The sequence below is a fragment of the Palaemon carinicauda genome, chromosome 16 (genome assembly GCF_036898095.1).
Source record: "Palaemon carinicauda isolate YSFRI2023 chromosome 16, ASM3689809v2, whole genome shotgun sequence".
NCBI lineage: Eukaryota > Metazoa > Arthropoda > Malacostraca > Decapoda > Palaemonidae > Palaemon > Palaemon carinicauda.
In genome coordinates, this window is record NC_090740.1 from 116,260,888 (window position 1) to 116,282,425 (window position 21,538).

The following is a 21,538-nucleotide window of genomic DNA, read 5'->3' on the forward strand; positions in this document are numbered from 1 at the left end:
CAAAATTTAGGAAGTGCAATGCTAGGGACTGTTCAAGGCGTCTTCCGAAGGCTTCTATCGACCCTCACACTGTTTGTTCCAATTGTCGGGATAAAACCTGTCAATTGGAAGATCGGTGTGAGGAGTGCGTTGTGCTTTCGGAATTCGATTTTATCGAATTCCAAAAGTATACACGTAGGCTAGAGAGAGATAGAGTTAGGAGAAGTTCCTTTCGTTCTATTGATATTTCCTCTCCTCATGCCCCACAACCTATTCCTTCCCCTGTAGTGGTTGCTCCTAATCCCCCTCCTGGCACTCAGGAACCTTCGATGGCTGATATGATGCGTGCCATCCAAGCTCTGGGTGAGAGAGTTGAGTCCCTTGCTAGTGACCGTAATCAGCTCATGGCGGATGTGAAGGAGCTGAAGTGCAAAAGTGCAGTGGGAAGTGATAAAGTGCCGAGTGGTAGTGTTGTGGATAGTGTTGCGCTTGAGGGTTCGTCTGTTCGTGCCTGTCGTCCTCCTAGTCCGAGACCTCTTGCAAGCTCCCAAGTCCAGGGGAGAAGCAATGTCGTACGACGCATGGGTTCGAGAGGCTTTAATCAGCGAACAGACGTTCCCTCCGTGGTATCGGGCGTATCTACCCAAGATCGCCCCTGCCTAACTAAGACGAGAGAGCCCATTTATACCTCGTCTTCGGAAGGTGTTTCTCGCAAGAAACCATGGACCAAGGTCTCACGACTGTTAAAGCGCAAGTCGGTCCCTTCCGCACAAGTCCAACGGCCCAGTTGTAGTCACTGGGTCAGTTCGGACTCGCTGCCGTCATCCGATGACTGCTCACCGCCTAAGAGAGGCAAAGCGGTACCGCTTCAGACAGTTACACCGTCTGTCGCCGCACCTGCTCCTGTAGACCCTAAGTGGTCTCTACTGCAAGACATGCAGTCTAAACTAACGTCTCTTATGCAGGACTTTCGTGCGGAGAAGGTTGCTGCCGCACCAGCTAGTGCAGCTCCTTGCCTACAACCGCCCACACGATCGGTTGTGCGTCCTGTGGACGCTGAGGTAACCTTCTCACGCACACCAGTTGAGAGAGTTCCGCCACCCATGCGTTCCAGTGTGATCTGCCAGCCGCATGTTGACGTTCAGCGACGCACGGAGGTCTCCGTTGACGTTCGTGAGGTTCAACAACCGTCAGAGTTGTTTTGTTTTGACGCGGTGCGTCAACCTCCGCAACCCAGTGTGGTTGCCACTGCTTACCCACATCAGTCCAGACAGTCTGGAGTAGACGCTGTGCGTCCCCGCGCTGCTATGGTTGTTGCCAGTTCACAGACTGGGCAGCAGTTCCATGACGTTGCGTCCGGCTCAGTCACGCATGCACCCGTGCGACCGGACTCAGCTAACCAGCCGTTACCCACTCCGTTGCCGTTCCCTCATCAGTTATCGGATGAGGGACTTTCTGATGATGATGTTGCTGCACACGTAGATGAACCGCATTCAGAACTGGACGAGCCTAAGTCTACGCAACCCTCTTTGGACTTTAGGAAAGTTTTGGCCCTTTTCAAAGAGATGTTTCCGGACCAGTTTGTTTCTGTGGCTCCGCGTTCTCCTCCGTCAGAGTTTGTGTTAGGCATGCCGTCTACCACTCCTGCCTTTACTAGACTCGTCCTCGCACGCTCGTCCAAGAGAGCTTTGCGGGTGATAGGAGAATGGCTGCAGTCCAAGAAGAGTTTAGGGAAGACAGCTTTTACGTTTCCCCCTGCTAGACTCTCTTCTAGATCGAGCGTCTGGTATGCCACGGGAGAAGTTCTCGGCTTGGGAGTTCCTGCCTCTGCCCAGGGCGACTTCTCAAGCCTCGTAGACTCTCCCCGCCGCCTGGCCATGAGACGCTCGAAGATATGTTGGTCATCTTCGGACCTGGACCACCTTTTGAAAGGTATCTTTAGGGCCTTCGAAGTTTTTAACTTCTTAGACTGGTGTCTAGGAGCCCTAAGCAGAAAGATCTCTCCAACAGAGAAAGAGACTTCCTTGCTCATTATGTCCTGCATGGACAAGGCCATACGTTATGGGTCTAATGAGCTTGCTGCATCTTTTGTGTCCGGAGTCCTTAAAAAGCGTGAAAACCTATGCTCATTCCTTTCAGCTGGAGTTACACCGTGCCAGAGATCCGAGCTTCTCTTTGCTCCTCTCTCCAAGTGCCTTTTTCCAGAAGACCTGATTAAGGAAATAGCCGCTTCATTGATACAGAAGGACACTCACGATCTTGTTGCGTCCTCCGCTCGCAAAGCTCCCCCTTTGCCTACCTTGTCAGCTAGACCAAGGATGGACACTCCAGCGTCCCGTTTTATTCCGCCCTTTCGTGGCAGAACCTCCAGCAGAGGAGGTGCTCGTGCCGAAGGGAAACGAGGAAAGAAGAAAGGAACCAAGTCCTTTAAGGGCAGAGTCTGACTGCCAGCTTCTTCAGACAGCAGTGGGAGCCAGACTCAAGAACTTCTGGCAGACCTGGGAAAAGAGAGGCGCAGATGCACAATCTGTGAAGTTGCTCAGAGAGGGGTACAAGATCCCGTTTGTACGCAAACCCCCTCTAGCAACGTCTCCCATCGATCTCTCTCCCAGATACAGAGAGGAAGACAAGAGACGAGCCTTGAAACAGGAAGTGTCTCTTTTACTAGAGAAGGGAGCGGTGGTCAAAGTCTCGGACCATCAAACCCCGGGATTCTACAACCGACTCTTCTTGGTGTCAAAGAAGACAGGAGGGTGGAGGCCGGTGCTAGACGTCAGTGCTCTGAATGTCTTTGTCACAAAGCAGACGTTCTCCATGGAGACCACAAAGTCGGTTCTAGCAGCGGTCAGAAGGGAAGACTGGATGGTCTCTTTAGACCTAAGGGACGCCTACTTCCACGTCCCCATCCACCCGGACTCCCAACCTTTTCTGAGATTCGTTTTCGAAAAGGTTGTCTACCAGTTTCAAGCCCTGTGCTTTGGCCTAAGCACAGCTCCTCTTGTGTTTACGAGGCTGATGAGGAATGTAGCCAAATTCCTTCATTTAGCGGACATCCGAGCCTCCCTCTATTTGGACGACTGGCTTCTCAGAGCTTCTTCCAGTCGTTGCTGTCTGAAGGATCTAAAGTGGACTCTAGATCTGACCAAGGAATTAGGTCTCCTTGTCAATATGGAAAAGTCACAAGTGGTCCCATCCCAAATTATTGTGTATTTAGGGATGGAGATTCACAGTCTAGCTTTTCGGGCTTTTCCGTCGGCCCCCAGAACAAGCCAAGCCCAGTTATGCATCCAGAACATGCTGAAGAAGGAACGATGTTCAGTCAGGAAGTGGATGAGTCTGATAGGGACGCTATCATCCCTGGAACAGTTTGTGTCATTAGGAAGACTACACCTCCGTCCTCTTCAATATCACCTAGCATTTCACTGGAAAAAGGACAAGACGCTAGAAGCGGTCTCGATCCCCATTTCCGAGAAGATGAAGTCTTGCCTGTCTTGGTGGAAGGACAGTATCAGCCTCAGAGAGGGTCTGCCCCTGGCTGTTCAGACTCCCAACCACGTTCTCTTCTCGGACGCATCGGACGTAGGCTGGGGCGCGACATTAGACGGTCGGGAATGTTCGGGATTATGGAACTCGAGTCAGAGGATAATGCATATCAACTGCAAGGAGCTACTGGCAGTACATCTAGCCTTGAAAAGCTTCAGGTCTCTCCTTCAAGGCAAGGTGGTAGAAGTGAACTCGGACAACACCACTGCCTTGGCGTACATCTCCAAGCAAGGAGGGACCCACTCACTGACGTTGTACGAGATCGCAAGGGACCTGCTCATCTGGTCAAAAGGTCAAAACATATCACTAGTTATGAGGTTCATCCAAGGCAACTTGAATGTCATGGCAGATTGTCTCAGTCGGAAGGGTCAAGTAATTCCAACAGAATGGACCCTCCACAAGGATGTATGCAAGAGACTTTGGGCCACTTGGGGCCAACCAACCATAGATCTCTTTGCAACCTCGATGACCAAGAGGCTCCCAATATATTGCTCACCAATCCCGGACCCAGCAGCAGTTCATATAGATGCCTTTCTCCTAGATTGGTCGCATCTAGATCTATACGCATTCCCACCGTTCAAGATTGTCAACAAGGTACTGCAGAAGTTCGCCTCTCACGAAGGGACAAGTTGACGCTAGTTGCTCCCCTCTGGCCCGCGAGAGAATGGTTCACCGAGGTACTTCGATGGCTAGTAGACGTTTCCAGAAGTCTTCCTCTAAGGGTGGACCTTCTACGTCAGCCACACGTAAAGAAGGTACACCAAAGCCTCCACGCTCTTCGTCTGACTGCCTTCAGACTATCGAAAGACTCTCGAGAGCTAGAGGCTTTTCGAAGGAGGCAGCCAGTGCGATTGCTAGAGCAAGGAGAACATCCACCCTTAGAGTCTACCAATCGAAGTGGGAAGTCTTCCGAAACTGGTGCAAGTCAGTATCTGTATCCTCGACCAGTACCTCTGTAGCTCAAATAGCTGACTTTCTCTTATATCTGAGAAAAGAACGATCTCTTTCAGCTCCCACTATCAAGGGCTACAGAAGCATGTTGGCATCGGTCTTCCGGCATAGAGGCTTGGATCTTTCCAACAATAAAGATCTACAGGACCTCCTTAAGTCTTTTGAGACCACGAAGGAGCGTCGTTTGGTTACACCTGGTTGGAATTTAGACGTGGTACTAAGATTCCTCATGTCAGACAGGTTTGAGCCGCTACAATCAGCCTCCCTGAAAGATCTCACCTTAAAGACACTTTTCCTGGTATGCTTAGCCACAGCTAAAAGAGTCAGTGAGATTCATGCCTTCAGCAAGAACATCGGATTTTCGTCAGAAAAAGCTACATGTTCACTACAACTTGGTTTTCTAGCCAAAAATGAGCTACCTTCTCGACCTTGGCCGAAATCGTTCGATATTTCCAGCTTATCGAATATGGTAGGCAATGAACTAGAAAGAGTCTTATGCCCTGTGAGAGCTCTTAGGTTCTATTTAAAACGAACTATACCTTTACGAGGACTATCTGAAGCTTTATGGTGTTCAGTTAAGAAACCATCTTTGCCTATGTCAAAGAATGCTTTATCCTATTTTATCAGACTGTTAATACGAGAAGCTCATTCCCATCTGAGTGAGGAAGACCAAGCATTGCTGAAGGTAAGGACACACGAAGTTAGAGCTGTCGCAACTTCCGTGGCCTTTAAGCAAAATAGATCTCTGCGAAGTATAATGGACGCAACCTATTGGAGAAGCAAGTCAGTGTTTGCATCTTTTTATCTAAAGGATGTCCAGTCTCTTTACGAGGACTGCTACACACTGGGACCATTCGTAGCAGCGAGTGCAGTGGTGGGTGAGGGCTCAACCACTACAATTCCCTAATTCCATACCCTTTTAATCTTTCTCTTGAAATGTTTTTATTGTTGTTTTGTTGGGTTGTCCGGAAGGCTAAGAAGCCTTTCGCATCCTGGTTGATTTGGCGGGTGGTCAAAGTCATTTCTTGAGAGCGCCTAGATTAGGGGTTTTGATGAGGTCCTGTTACATGGGTAGCAACCCTTGATACTTCAGATCCTAGGAGTCGCTCAGCATCCTAAGAGGATCGCGAGGCTCCGTAAGGAAGACGTACTTAAAAGGCAGAGTAATTGTTCAAGTCGACTTCCTTACCAGGTACCTATTTATTTTGTTTTTGTTATTTTGATAACTTCTAAAATGAAATAAAAACTCTTAGCTCATAATAATGTAAACATATATTGCTGGTCTCTACCCACCCCCCTGGGTGTGAATCAGCTATTATAATCACCGGCTAAGTTAAATATTGAAAAATGTTATTTTGATAATAAAATAAATTTTTGAATATACTTACCCGGTGATTATAAATTAAAGGACTCTCCCTTCCTCCCCAATAGAGACGCAGTGGAACGAGGAGAAAATTGAGTCTTTGTTTACATTGAGTACTGGGTATCTGGACGACAGATGGCGCTGTTGGGCACACCCGCAACCTGTGTAGCGATCGCTGGCGAGTTTTTACCTTAGAGTTGTCTGTCGGGCAACAGAGTTGCAGCTATTATAATCACCGGGTAAGTATATTCAAAAATTTATTTTATTATCAAAATAACATATTTAAATATATTTTACAAAATTAGACTCGTGTAAAATGAAATTTGTTCCAACACAAATACTTACCTCGAACTACTTTCTTTGGAGTCACTTGTGATCTCTCTCTTTCGACCAAGGTTTTCGCGCCGTTACCCCCCTACTCCGTTCTCTACATAGGCCTACCCCCGCCGCCAAGGAATGCGCCCCGAGGGCAGGATTAGGGCAGGTCACTGCCTCTCTGGGTCATTCTCTTCATTAAGTTCCTTGGTCGTGAGCTGTTCACAGCTCACTCTCGTCTCTCTCGATCCTTTGTGCGCGTTTAGTGTTCCACGTGTTCCCAGCGTGGGGACTTGTGTTTTTTCGCAGTGCGTTCTTCTCAAGTGTTACCATGCGTTCACCCTGTGTGTATCCCCAGTGTACTTAATAGCTCGCTTAGTGTTGTACCATTCGTGTGCGAACGATGGATCACGCTCGCCGTTGCCCTGGGCCTAGAGCCGGAAAGTCGTGTGGGGCTTTCCTCTCAAAGCCAGAGGTAGATCCTTACTCCCTTTGTTCCTCGTGTAGGGGGAAAGTTTGCTCCTCCGCGGACACGTGTCCAGAGTGCGTAAGTTGGTATGATATTCAGTGGGTACGCTACGGTACTAAAAAGAAGAAATCTTCGAAGCGTTCCCCCAGGAAGATTAGTGTCGTATCTTCGTTACCGTCGGCCAGTGATCGGTCCGACGAAGCCTCGGCTTCTCCGTCTCCTTCGCAGAGGAGAGGGCAAGAAGTCTCTAGTGTTGTGGAAAGTCAAGGCGTTCTTCCCAGGGAATCCAGTGCGAGGGAAGAACCAAGGGCGGGCCCCTCTAGGGCTAACGAAGGGCCTAGTAGTGCTTCGGGTGAGTCAGGCCTTGTGATGGGGGGCCACGCGTCCTCTGAAGACCCCTTATGGGGTAGTGTTGTAGTCTCAGAGTCCCCGCCGCCCTCGTGGGCCGGTGCGTCGGGCTCTCCCCCGCCAGGGGACAGCCAAACTAAAGTTCGCCGTCCGAGCAGCGATGCCTTCGGATGGAAGCTACCGAAGACGCCAGGGAGGTCGCCGCTGAAAATGGACGTGACCCTGGACCCCTGGCTCCCTAGCCTAGCATGGAACGGTTGGACTCTTTTCCGACGATCTCCACGGCGGTTCCCGAGGATTTTCTCCAGCCCTCAATCTCGGGCACCCAGCGTCGGAGGAAATCCCCCGCGGATCACGCAAACAGCCGTTACGCGAGAAACGTGGCGTCGTCGGAAGAGGATTCGTCTACTGAGGAGGAAGTCAGGGTGAAGCGTCGCAGGCGAAGGGAGCTGTCCGAGAGCGAACATTCCCGCTCTAGGTCAAGGTCGCGGGTTAGCAGGAAGCGCTCCCGCTCCCAGTCTCGTAAGTATAAGAGAAGTGTTTCTCCCGGGGGCGCCTGGGTCTACGTGCCTTCGGGGGAGTCCAAGATACTTCATTCACCAGACCATCGGTCCAGCGAACGTGCGACTAGGCTGCCGCCCTCTATGCACAGCCTAGAACCGCGCGATCTGGCACGCAGAAAAGACCTCTCGAAGAGGCATAAGTCCTCGAGGCCTCCGGTTCACCCCGCCCAGCGGGGGAAACGCGCTTCTTAGCAGGCAGCCTGGCCGAACCAGCCCAGCTGGTGCGGCCATCGAGTAGGAAGGAACAGTTCCCGTTGTCGGGTCAGCCCACCGGGACCGTGACCTCCGCTTCCAGAGCCTTAGGGCAACCGAGGGCCCTCACTGAGCCGGCGGTACCCGCCTTGCCGCGGGATCCACCCACTTATGGAGCTCACTACCGTTACAGGACTGCCCCCCTGGACCTAAGGGCTGGACGGCCGGTCTGCCTGACCAGCAACCCGGCGCCCCCACTCCAGGCCGAAGCCTCGGCTGACGGAGGAGAAGCTTCCCCGTCGGAGGACTCCGCCTATAGAAGAGTAGTGGGACTCATTAAAAGGCAGCATGGGATTACGGAACCCTCGGCTCCGAAGGGTGATTCCTGGAGGTCAAGCCTCCTAAGGATTACTCATCACGCCACCCTTCCGAAGTCTTCCCTGGCCCTTCCTCTTGCCCCAGACCTGGTACTAGGGCAGGAGTACATAGACAACTTGGTGGCCAGCAATGCAGAGGCCCCCAAGTCCCAGAGTGCCTCGAAACTGCTCCAGGGCCTCAAATCGCAGGGTAAAGTGTACATTCCGGAAGGGCGTCGCCCAGGCCCCTGTAGAGTGGACCCAGCCTTGGACGTCCTGGGACAGGGCGGCTCAGACGAAAGGGCCTCTTCAGCCCCAGTTTGCTTCTCTCCTACGGAGGCCGCCATGATGGAGGAGATGTCGCGGGACCTAGTCAACGTCTCCTCATGGCTGGACTGGTGGGCCTCCACGTTAGTAAACGTCCTAGCCTCCGTCGACCCCGAAGATCCTGAACAGCAGAGCCTCCTGACGGACCTTCTCACCTCCGGGGGGAAGACACTTAAGTTTCTCTCGTATCAGGCGCTCGCCCTTACGGCCAACTGGGTCCTCCGTAAACGAGACACGGTCCTGGCTAAGGTATCTAGAGGATCCCGGACAGAGAGGCCCGGGCCGTACGTAGCCTTCCCTTGTGGGGTGAGTCACTATTCCCATTGAAAGAACTTGAGAGCCTGATGGAGAAAGTGTCTAAGAGGAAGGAGGCCAACGTCCCCAGACCTGCGTCGTCTAAGAGACCTCCCTACAGGAGGGCCGCCTCAGATAGCACTGTGACATCTCAGGCCGCCCCCAGCACTTCGAGGCAACAACTCCTCAACCCTCCCGCAGAGGAGCACCAGCTTCGTCTAGCTCCTTCAGGTCGGGTTACTCCGCCTCTAGGAGAGGCAGGTCAGGCCGCCCCTCTAGGAGAAGGTAGAGGGACAGGCCCCCTACTCCCGCCCAAGCCTCGGGTTGGGGGATGCCTCAGACCACATTGGCAAGCATGGAAGGCACAAGGAGCGGATCCTTGGACGGTGACCGTCCTAAAGGAGGGCTACAGGCTTCCCTTCCTAGCGGATCCACCCCCTCTTATCCCAGCCAGCCAGACAGAATGGTTGGCCCCCAGGGACCCGATGAAGAGGGCCGCCCTTCAAGAGGAGATTTCCTCCATGTTGGAGAAGGGTGCCATGGAAGAGGTCCTTCTCCCAGGCCCAGGCTTCTACAGCTGCCTGTTTCTGGTGGAGAAAGCAACGGGGATGTGGAGACCCGTGATAGACCTGTCGGCCCTCAACAAGTTCGTCAAGAAGACCGACTTCAAGATGGACACCCCAAAATCCGTCCTGCTGTCCTTGAGGGAGAAAGATTAAATGATGACTGTCGACCTCAAGGACGCATACTTCCAGATCTCTGTCCACCCGTCGAGTCGGAAGTTCCTCCGAGTAAAATGGGGTCCCCAGATCCTGCAGTTCAAGACCCTTTGCTTCGGCCTGTCGATGGCCCCTCAAGTGTTCACGAGGGTCTTCGCGACAGTCTCCGTGTGGGCTCACGAACGGGGTATCCGCCTCATCAGATACCTGGACGACTGGTTGCTCCTTTCCACCTCAAGGGCCCTCTTGGAGGAACAAGGGAGAAGCCTCCTCCAGTTCTGCAGGAATCTGGGGATCGTAATCAATCTGAAGAAGTCGAACTTAACCCCATCCAACAGAATGGGCTACTTGGGGATGACGTTGGATACCGTGCAGGGGAAGGTTTTCCCCTCGCAGGACAGAATACGGAACCTCAAGCACATCATTCAGCCGTTCCTGTCTGAACACTCCAGGAGGGCGGGAGATTGGCAGAGACTGATAGGTCACCTGGTCTCATTAGAGAAACTGGTTCCCCAAGGGAGGATGAGGCTCAGACCCATTCAATGGAACCTCAAGAGCCTCTGGTCCCAGACGGACTCGCAGAAAACGTTAGTTCCAGTCCTTCCGGACACGAGAACCTCCCTGGAATGGTGGCACTGCCAGTCGAACTCCCTCAAGGGGATGCCCCTCGAGTCCAGTCCCCCCCGAGTACCTCCTGTTCACAGACGCCTCCAACCAAGGGTGGGGGGCCCACCTTCTGGAAGAGACGGCACGGGGTACCTGGTCGGAAAGCGAAAAGCGTCTACACATCAATGTCCTAGAACTAAGAGCAGTTCAGAAGGCGTGTCTTCACTTTGCAAGTCGTCTAAAGGGAAACACCGTGGCGTTAATGTGCGACAACGCCACGGTAGTGGCTTACATAAAGAAGCAAGGGGGCATGAGATCAAAGGAGCTGTGCGACCTCGCCATAGACATCCTGAATTGGGCAGACAAACAGCAAGTGGTGCTGCTGGCAAGGTTCATCCCCGGGAAGAAAAACGTTCAGGCCGACGGCCTCAGCAGAATGGGTCAAATAGTGGGGACAGAGTGGTCTCTACACCCAGAAGTAGCCAGACTCATCATTCAACGTTGGGGCTCCCCGGTGATGGACCTCTTTGCAACAAAGCTCAATGCCCAACTGCCGGTCTATTGCTCCCCGGTCCCAGACCAAAATGCAGCCCTAGAAGACGCCTTCCAGCACAAGTGGGACAACCTGGATGTGTACGCTTTCCCCCCCTTCACGTTGATAAGACAGGTGCTCAACAGAGTAAGGGCCGCCCGAAACCTAAAGATGACTTTGGTAGCGCCCTGGTGGCCGGAGAGAGAGTGGTTCGCGGACCTAAAGGACCTAGCGAGCCAACCACCTTGGCCTCTGCCCGCCAGGTCAGACCTCCTGCACCAACCGCACTTCTTCAAGCTCCACGACAACGCTCTCTCTCTTCGCCTTCACGCCTGGAGACTATCGAGCGGCTCCTGAAGAAGGAGGGGTACTCCACCACCACAGCTAAGAGAATGTCCCTATACCTGAGGAGATCCTCGACCGCGGTATACCAGGCGAAGTGGGCCTCCTTCACGAAGTGGTGCTCGGAGAAACACATTAGACCTCTTAAAGCTTCGGTCCCGGACAAAGCGGAGTTTCTGGTGTATCTTAGAGATAAAGTGGGAATGTCAATTCCAGCCATTAAAGGAGTTCGAGCCGCCTTAGGCCAAGTCTTCCTCCTGAAGGGCATCGACCTGGGGACCTCGAGACACATAGCGATGCTGATCAGGAGTTTCGAGCAATCCTGCCCCCCTCAAGCTAGTAGAGTGCCCAGGTGGGACTTAGCCAAGGTCTTGAAGATGCTAAGTCATCCCCCCTTTGAACCCCTGAAAGATATCGGAGACAAGGATCTCACCCTCAAGACCGTTTTCTTGCTAGCCTTAGCTTCCGCTAAGAGAATGGGCGAGATCCATGGTCTGTCTTACGACGTTTCGCACTCCAAAGGGTGGAAAGAAGTATCCTTCAGGTTCGTACCCTCCTTTGTGGCTAAGACTCAACCCAGCAGTCTGGGACCCGAGGTTTGAAGGTTTCTCAATTCCTGCCATTCCCAAGACGGGCATTACGGAGGATTTGAAGTTATGCCCAGTACGGACGCTCAGGAAATACCTGGAAAGGACAGCTCACCTCCGACCAGGTATCAAAAACCTCTTCGTTTCCACAGGTGTTAATAGGAAGCAAGTTTCCAAGAACACCATTTCCTTCTGGCTGAGACAAGTCATCGCTAGAACCTATGAAGAGGATAAAATGGCAGTGCCAGGCACTCCCCGGCCCCATGACATCAGGGGTCTGAGCACCTCCTTGGCCTTTGAGAGAAACATGGCGGTGGGGCAGATCCTACAGGCAGGCACTTGGTCGCACCAGTCAACCTTTACTGCCCACTACCTCAAGGATTATTCAAGGAAATCCTTGGACGGGTTCTCCATTGGGACAGTCATTGCCGCCCTCCAAGCTGTGTAGCGGTAAGGCCAGAGGCTGTCCCCAACAATGAACACATTCTTCGCGACTACACTTCGGAGGAAATCGTCAGAAGAATTTTTTAAGAGGTGAGTCTTAGATAATAGCGTAAGGTTGCGCAGTTACCCTCACTCCCGCATTTCATAGCCCTCTAGGCCCTACGTGCCAAGTCAAGTGTCAGAATAGCACTCCCGCCTCCTAAAGTATAAGTCTCCAAAGAAAGTAGTTCGAGGTAAGTATTTGTGTTGGAACAAATCAAAAATTTTAAGTAATTTTTATTTTTCCTAACATACTTACCGAGAACTACTTTCGGGTAATGGCCCTCCCTTCCGTCCCCGAGTGCCATCCTTCCATTGCCAGGTTGGGCTATACGACGAACTTAATGAGGAGAATGACCCAGAGAGGCAGTGACCTGCCCTAATCCTGCCCTCGGGGCGCATTCCTTGGCGGCGGGGGTAGGCCTATGTAGAGAACGGAGTAGGGGGGTAACGGCGCGAAAACCTTGGTCGAAAGAGAGAGATCACAAGTGACTCCAAAGAAAGTAGTTCTCGGTAAGTATGTTAGGAAAAATAAAAATTACTTAAAATTTTTGATTTTGTACGGTTAATGTGCGGTGTGGTCTCTAAGAACATTCCTGTAAAGGACTAGAACAGGGGATCCAATACAACGTAAATGCCCAAAAAATATTGCTTCCCCTGTTCTGCCGGTGTGTCAAAGTGCAAGCACGGAATCAGTGTGTATAAAAGAGACCTTCAAGTTCATGCTCTATTGAACTCTAAACAGTACCTCCATTGTTGAAGCCTTGTGTATTGTATTGATGACATGTCATTACTATGTCATCACCAAGAACCACCACTACTGCTGGAAACACTGCTGTCGGCTCATCAACTTGCTCCCATCCATCATCTTACAATTCCAAGTAGAAATCTATTGTCTTGCTCTCCTGCACAAGTCCAGGAAAGAGGAGGAGCTCCTGGAGAACACATCACCTCAGCAGTCAGGGGGAAGCTTTGAAAGTTGGCATAGAGGCTATCTCTAGGTTAGTTAAATCAGCAGCAGAGAAAGCAACTGATAGTTGAGCTAGCCGTTCACTAAACAACCCTGGCGTTAAGAGTTGCAGCATCCAGGTCGATGGAGCAACGGGTTGGGATGCGCTCCCTCCAGATTATAGAGCTTATATTGCCATGAAAGAGTAGTTGGTAACAGTGTCGATGATCTTGTAACTTTCAGAGAAAGATATGAATCTGAAACCTGCTTCTTCACTTTTTGCAAAGTGTCAGGAGCTTGTTAACTATGGATGATAGAGATTATGCTATGAACTCTGAATTTCTGGGAAGAGAACATCTTTGGAAGTACGTCTCCCAACGACAGCTGTACAGGGGCTTCCTCAAAGCCATTAGTTTGTCTAATGATGCTCAAGGCCTTCATAAAGAACGATTCTTCCCTAGTCCTGAAACAGGAACTTCTATGGAGAACAAACTGATTAGTAGGAAAGTTCCATGTGTAGAGAAACTCCTGAGAGTACTTGATGATGATGGGAGATGAAGCACCTTGTGAAGGGACACAAGGTCCAACTTGATGAAGGTGTAGAGTAAGAAGACTCCTGTTTAGGAAACAAGCGAGTATTCTTACATCTTTCTTGAATGTCCATCCATTCTTGATGCACCTCTGTTAACATCCTCCTTAACTGGAGTAAAAGAGAAATCTATTTTCATTAACTATATTGTAAGATTGTAGAATGACGGCTGCGGCCCATTGGGACGTTTTGCGCATTCGGTAGGATTGTATAAAGGCAGGCACACCGCTGAAGACATGGTGAAAGCGAAGGCGAGGAGAGTTTTTAGGACTTTGGATGCCCTGCTGAGCTCAAACTGACCAGGTTGGGGCTCCATACATGATACAATACGTCAGTCTTGGTAGTGCACATTCGTCATTAGACATTAATATGTGACCAAAAACTGCCCACATTGAGGGATAATACTCTTGAGTGCTCAGCAGAATAACAAAGTACTGCATTCTTTAATGAAGATGGAAGGAGAATCTCCTTCATGGAGCATTTTGGTTAAAATAGGGCGAGTTCTATCTCTTGAACAAAATGACATTCACTATCATTAAATGAATTACATAATTTATGCATTATGGATAATTGGTTATCTTGTTTTTACACATTAATTTAATTTTGATAAGAAACCTTTAAAAGGGCATGAAAATGGTGAGAAAAAAAAAATTACATGTGGCGGGAACAATGCGTGTGTTGCATATGGCTACCGTGTGACTGATTTTGTGCTAGGCTCGACAGTACTAGTCCATAAAAAAATGTTCATATGGAGGAAAAGTTTTGCTCAAAAACCGATATAATGTTCGTAAACTGATTTAAATTTTTATACTCGTATTTTAGTTTACTTCCAAACCGAGTTACTGCAGTATATTCATAATTTAGTTGTATACTCAATTTATAGATTTATTAAAAGTCTGTACTGTACATATTTTAAATATATTTTTTTATACAGCAGTTACGGCATTTCCATGTTGGTGTCTGTTTAGTATTTCCAAAACATATGATTCCTAATCAATGTCATGTTAGTCTTCATCATCATCATCATATACCAAAGGCACTTCCCCCAATTTTGGGGGGTAGCCGACAACAACAAGAAACAAAACAAAAAAGGGGACCTCTACTCTCTACGGTCCTCCAGCCTAACCAGGGACTCAGCCGAGTTCAGCTGGTACTGCTAGGGTGCCACAGCCCAACCTCCCACATTTCCACCACAGATGAAGCTTCATACTGCTGAGTCCCCTACTGCAGCTACCTCCGCGGTCATCTAAGGCACCAGAGGAAGCAGCAGGGCCTACCGGAACTGCGTCACAATCGCTCGCCATTCATTCCTATTTCTAGCACGCTCTCTTGCCTCTCTCACATCTATCCTCCTATCACCCAGAGCTTTCTTCACACCATCCATCCACCCAAACCTTGGCCTTCCTCTTGTACTTCTCCCATCAACTCTTGCATTCATCACCTTCTTTAGCAGACAGCCATTTTCCATTCTCTCAACATGGCCAAACCACCTCAACACATTCATATCCACTCTAGCCGCTAACTCATTTCTTACACCCGTTCTCACCCTCACCACTTCGTTCCTAACCCTATCTACTCGAGATATACCAGCCATACTCCTCAGACACTTCATCTCAAACACATTCAATTTCTGTCTCTCCATCACTTTCATTCCCCACAACTCCGATCCATACATCACAGTTGGTACAATCACTTTCTCATATAGAACTCTCTTTACATTCATGCCCAACCCTCTATTTTTTACTACTCCCTTAACTGCCCCCAACACTTTGCAACCTTCATTCACTCTCTGACGTACATCTGCTTCCACGCCACCATTTGCTGCAACAACAGACCCCAAGTACTTAAACTGATCCACCTCCTCAAGTAACTCTCCATTCATCATGATATTCAACCTTGCACCACCTTCCCTTCTCGTACATCTCATAACCTTACTCTTACCCACATTAACTCTCAACTTCCTTCTCTCACACACCCTTCCAAATTCTGTCACTAGTCGGTCAAGCTTCTCTTCTGTGTCTGCTACCAGTACAGTATCATCCGCAAACAACAACTGATTTACCTCCCATTCATGATCATTCTCGCCTACCAGTTTTAATCCTCGTCCAAGCACTCGAGCATTCACCTCTCTCACCACTCCATCAACATACAAGTTAAACAACCACGGCGACATCACACATCCCTGTCTCAGCCCCACTCTCACCGGAAACCAATCGCTCACTTCATTTCCTATTCTAACACATGCTTTACTACCTTTGTAGAAACTTTTCACTGCTTGCAACAACCTTCCACCAACTCCATATAACCTCATCACATTCCACATTGCTTCCCTATCAACTCTATCATATGCTTTCTCCAGATCCATAAACGCAACATACACCTCCTTACCTTTTGCTAAATATTTCTCGCATATCTGCCTAACTGTAAAAATCTGATTCATACAACCCCTACCTCTTCTAAAACCACCCTGTACTTCCAAGATTGCATTCTCTGTTTTATCCTTAATCCTATTAATCAGTACTCTACCATACACTTTTCCAACTACACTCAACAAACTAATACCTCTTGAATTACAACACTCATGCACATCTCCCTTACCCTTATATAGTGGTACAATACATGCACAGACCCAATCTACTGGTACCATTGACAACACAAAACACACATTAAACAATCTCACCAACCATTCAAGTACAGTCACACCCCCTTCCTTCAACATCTCAGCTTTCACACCATCCATACCAGATGCTTTTCCTACTCTCGTTTCATCTAGTGCTCTCCTCACTTCCTCTATTGTAATCTCTCTCTCATTCTCATCTCCCATCACTGGCACCTCAACACCTGGAACAGCAATTATATCTGCCTCCCTATCATCCTCAACATTCAGCAAACTTTCAAAATATTCCGCCCACCTTTTCCTTGCCTCCTCTCCTTTTAACAACCTTCCATTTCCATCTTTCACTGTCTCTTCAATTCTTGCGCCGGCCTTCCTTACTCTCTTCACTGCTTTCCAAAACTTCTTCTTATTCTCTTCATATGACTGACCCAGTCCCTGACCCCACCTCAGGTCAGCCGCCCTCTTTGCCTCACGTACCTTGCGCTTTACTTCCACCTTTTGCTCTCTATATTTTTCATACTTCTCTATACTATTACTCTGCAGCCATTCTTCAAAAGCCCTCTTTTTCTCTTCCACTTTTACCTTCACTCCTTCATTCCACCATTCACTGCCCTTCCTCATGCTGCCTCCAACAACCTTCTTGCCACATACATCACTTGCAATCCCAACAAAATTTTCTTTTTCTAACTTCCACTCCTCCTCTAAATTACCAGTTTCTCTTACTCTCACCTCGTCATATGCCATTTTCAACCTTTCCTGATATTTACTTTTTACCCCCGGTTTTATTAGCTCTTCAACCCTCACTAGCTCCCTTTTACATCCACCTACTCTATTCCCCCACTCTTTTGCTACAACTAATTTTCCTTCCACCAAAAAATGATCAGACATACCGTTAGCCATACCCCTAAACACGTGCATGTCTTTCAATCTTCCAAACATTCTTTTAGTTATCAACACATAATCCATTAATGCCCTTTCTACTACTCTTCCATTTGCCACTCTTACCCATGTATACTTATTTTTATCTTTCTTTTTAAAAAAGCTAGCACTTATTACCATCTCTTGTTCAACACACATATCTACCAGTCTCTCACCACTCTCATTTTCACCTGGTACGCCATACTTCCCAATGACACCTTCTACCTCTCCAGCGCCCACTCTAGCATTTAAGTCACCCATAACAACTACATAATTCCTTCTACCCAGTCCTTCTACACACCTAGTTAATTCATTCCAGAACTCATTCCGCTCTTCTTCACTTTTCTCACTACCTGGCCCATACGCACTGACAAATGCCCAACATTCCCTACCCAACCTAACCCTTACCCACATTAACCTAGATGATATCTCCTTCCATTCCACTACTTTACCTGTCATCCATTCACTCAGCAATAAAGCCACACCCTCTCTCGCTCTTCCCCTTTCAATCCCAGACACTCTACCATACATTTCACCAAACATCACTTCACCCTTTCCTTTCATCTTTGTCTCACACAAGGCCAATACATCCATCCTTCTATTCCTAAACATACTTCCAATCTCACATCTTTTACTCTCTATCGTACTACATCCACGCACATTCAAACACCCCAAAACTAGAGTGCGGGGAGCAGTCACTCTCCCCCCAGCTCCATCTCTTTGTTGCTGTCTCACAGGATTTTCTATACAGGAGAGGGGGTTCCCAGCCCCCTCATCCCGTCCCTTTTAGTCGCCTCTTACGACACGCAGGGATAACGTTGGCGCTATTCTAATTGTTTTATGCCCCCGCGGCCACAGGGGGCATAACATTAACTTCATGAAGAAGTTAATGTTATTGCTTATTAAAACAAATAAAGTCAATCATTAAACTATTACCCTTTCTTACTTGATTGCCACATTAATGTTCATAATTTTATTTTACATTCAAATGGGTCACATTCCATAGATCCATAGTACAGTATTTGATTAAAATCAAGCATGACCTAAAGTGAATATTGGTCAGTGCCAAAAAATTGGTGTGTAGGTGTATACATTTTTCAATATCAAGATTTATAAAAAAAAAAAAAAAATCAAAATATTAATGACTATTTTAATTTTAAGTCCAAATTTGATCATTTATTTTTTACCCATAAGAACAAACCTTTATGGAAGAGTTAATAGTATAGTTGTCTGATTTTGCTACTTATTTATAATTATTCATTTTAATGTTACTGTTCTTAAAATATTTTATTTTTCCTGGTGTCCTTTCCTCACTGGGCTATTTTCCCTGTTGGAGCCTCTAGGTTTATAAGCATTCTGCTTTTCCAACTAGGGTTGTAGCTTAGCAATTAATAGTAATAATGATAAAAAGTATTAATGTACAGTATAGATTAGTATATACTGTATATGTTAGAAGTTAAATTGGTTTGCATTTATTTTACAGGTAATTGGGTATGAACTAGCATTTTGTTTGGTGTTCTACATCTTAGGCCTTTGGGGATTCCTATTGAAGGTGCTCTTGACACTTTTAGCAGTGGCTGCTGGCTATTATGTATTTAGTTCTTACATTCTTCGCCAATACCTTCACCATGGAACATCACAACACCAGAGAGAGGAACAACAGGCATCTAATTAAGGTTCTTGGGAAAGTCATCTCGCATATGTCGTCAGATATCTGTAAATTTAAGTACAATTTGTTTATACCATAAACTTTCAGTTTCTGAAAGTACAGTATAGTTAAGAGAATTATTTGATTTTGCTATTTCCACCATTACTAACCCTTTTACCCCCAGGCTATTTGGAACTTTCCAACCCTTAACCCCCAGGGGTTATTTTTTTTTTCAAGCACATTTTGCAGTATATATTTTTTAAATTGCTCTAACAGCCTTAATTTTCGTCATAGAGAGGTCAGGTTGGTCATTCTCTTGGAAAATGCCTGAAGTTTCTCAAAAAATTATCAAAAATATGCAAAAAAAATTGTAAATAGCAGGTTTTTGCAAGGACGTACCGGTACGTCCATGGGGGTAAAGGGATGTGTTTTGTGAAACGTACCAGTACGTCCTTTGGGTGTAAAAGGGCTAATAGAGGTGTCTCATTTAAGATTGATTATGAACATGTGTACAAACCTTTGTATTTTCATGATTATATGCTGCCATTTATTATTTATGTATATTTTTTAATAAAACCAAAAGTGATTTTTTGTGTCTTTAACCCTGTACAAAATTTAAGTCTTTGTTTTTAAACAAACTTGTATTGTTGAGATTGCATTTTATAACCAAGACTAAGCAATGTTGGTACAGTATTGTGATGAAACAAAGAGTCTAATATATATTGATTAACAGTATTTTAAAAAAGGTCACAAGTCAAATATTAACCTTTTCCTATTCTAAATAAATTGTAGGTTAATACGTAGAAAAAGGGAATGTAAACATCTCACTATCCAAGAATTCATGACTGCCTAAAGTTCATCGTAAGAAAACTGAGGAATGCCCTCTTAGAAACTAAAATAACTTCCAGAAGATGAATTGCCGTCAGTGACCTTCGATGTCAGGATGCTGGAAAACTCTAAATCAATCAACCAATCGAGAGGATGAAGACTTAAATTCTTGAAATGACATAGAAATACCTCTGGAAGTATTAGAGTGAAAATCATACATACTGTATCTCATTTTTCTGCCAAGTGATTTTCAAAGGAACTTTCACTTTGTTTTTCAGCCAGTATCATCTCTGCAGTTATTCCATTGTATCCAGGGGTTTTCCATCTCTAGTTTTTTTTAGGATAGCTTCGACTTCAAACACACTGAATTCATTCATGGGCACATCAGGGTCTTCATCAGCTTCAGGTATATCAATCAAATATGGTGACATATTGGGGTTTATAGTGTTGGGGTAGGTTTTGAATTCATGTTTGGTAATTAATTCTGCTAAATCGCAAGTCTTGGAACTATAGTTAACATGAAATGAAGTATGTCTGTAGTTGTTTTATTAATCAATTTGGTTTCTGCTACAGTCAGAGCATCCCAGAGTGGAAGAAAGTTGATAAATCTAACAGGACTCTGTCAATGAGTGTCAGATCCTTGACCTTCAGAAGGCAACCATCACATATTTCAATCAACCTTTCCTGGTGGTCATCATCTTTTTCTTCTTGAAGCTTCCCAATAAGTAAAATTAAATATTGAAAAGTAAAAGTATATCTTATGCAGTATTGTCTCTCCTTAGGTGGTTATTGGTCTTGCAACACCCTCTAAGGCATTCCAAAACCTTTACAACCTATTTGTTGGGCTTTACAAGTGGATCAACCATCTCTATAACACTTTTTCTTAATTACTCTGTGAAAATTAGTTAAAAATTACTTGTTGGTTTTGTAGTTACAGCAAGATTCCCACTTACAGTATATATCAAAAATTCTTTGCTTACTGAACTGATCTACTGTATGTAGGGGCCACCTGGAAATCCTTTGCAAAGCACATTTGTAATCTTACAGCAGAGTACAGTCAGTTTGATAAATCTAAAGCTAGAGATATGATCCGTCAACTAAAGGTTTTCAGCTCTATGACTTAGAAGTCCAATTTTAAAACCCTTAAAATCTTAGTCATCAAATTCTCGGGTTAAGTAATTTTTTGTACATTATCTTTAACTTTTAAGAAATAACTCAGTTTCTGTTAAGAGAAAACCACTTATATGGTAGGTTAACCAAGGCACCAGCCACCAGTTGAGATACTACTGCTAGGGAGTTATTGAGTCCTTTGACTGGCCAGACAGTACTACATTGGATCACTCTCTGGTTATGGCCCATTTTTCCTTTGCTGCACATGCAGTGAATAGTCTGGCCTATTCTTTACACACCTGACAACACTGAGATTACCAAACAATTCTTCTCTCAAAGGGTTAACTATTACACTAATTGTTCAGTGGCTACTTTCGTCTTGTTAAAGCTAGAAGAGACTCTATAGCCATGGTAAGCAGCTCTTCTAGGAGGACACTCCAAAATCAAACCATTGTCCTCTAGTTGTGGATATTGCCATAGCCTTTGTACCATGGTCTTTCATTGTCTTTGGCAGAGTTCTCTCGCTTGAGGATACACTTTAGCACACTATTCTATCTTATTTCTCTTGTTTTTTTTTTATTGTTTGTATATGAAATATTTATTTTAATTTCACTGTTCTTGAAGCATTTTAATTGTTCATTGCTCAATTTATTACTTGCTAAGCTATAATCCTAGTTGGAGAAGCAGGATACTAAGAAGCCTAGGGGCTCCAACAGGGAAAATAGCTCAGTGAGGAAAGGAAACAATGAAAAATTAAATATTTTAAGCACAGTAACATTAAAATAGATATTTCCTATACAAACTATAAAGACTTCAATAAAATAAGAAGAGAAATTAGATAGAATAGTGTGCCTGAGTGTACCCTCAAGCAAGAAAATTCTAACCCAAGACAGTGGAAGACCATGGTACA

The 21,538-nt window shown here is 46.7% G+C and overlaps 1 protein-coding gene across 4 annotated transcripts in view; it reads left to right on the top strand.

The window, feature by feature from the left end:
- Nucleotides 1-19,276, top strand: part of LOC137655817 (sphingomyelin phosphodiesterase 4) — a 105,787-nt gene extending 86,511 nt beyond the window's left edge. For all 4 annotated transcript variants that reach the window (XM_068389987.1, XM_068389989.1, XM_068389986.1 and 1 more), the window contains one exon: nucleotides 18,526-19,276. In XM_068389987.1, coding sequence (XP_068246088.1) covers nucleotides 18,526-18,717 — 192 coding nt within the window. In that variant the 3' untranslated portion in view covers nucleotides 18,718-19,276. The remainder of the gene's footprint in view (nucleotides 1-18,525) is intronic.
- Nucleotides 19,277-21,538: the final 2,262 nt, after the last annotated feature.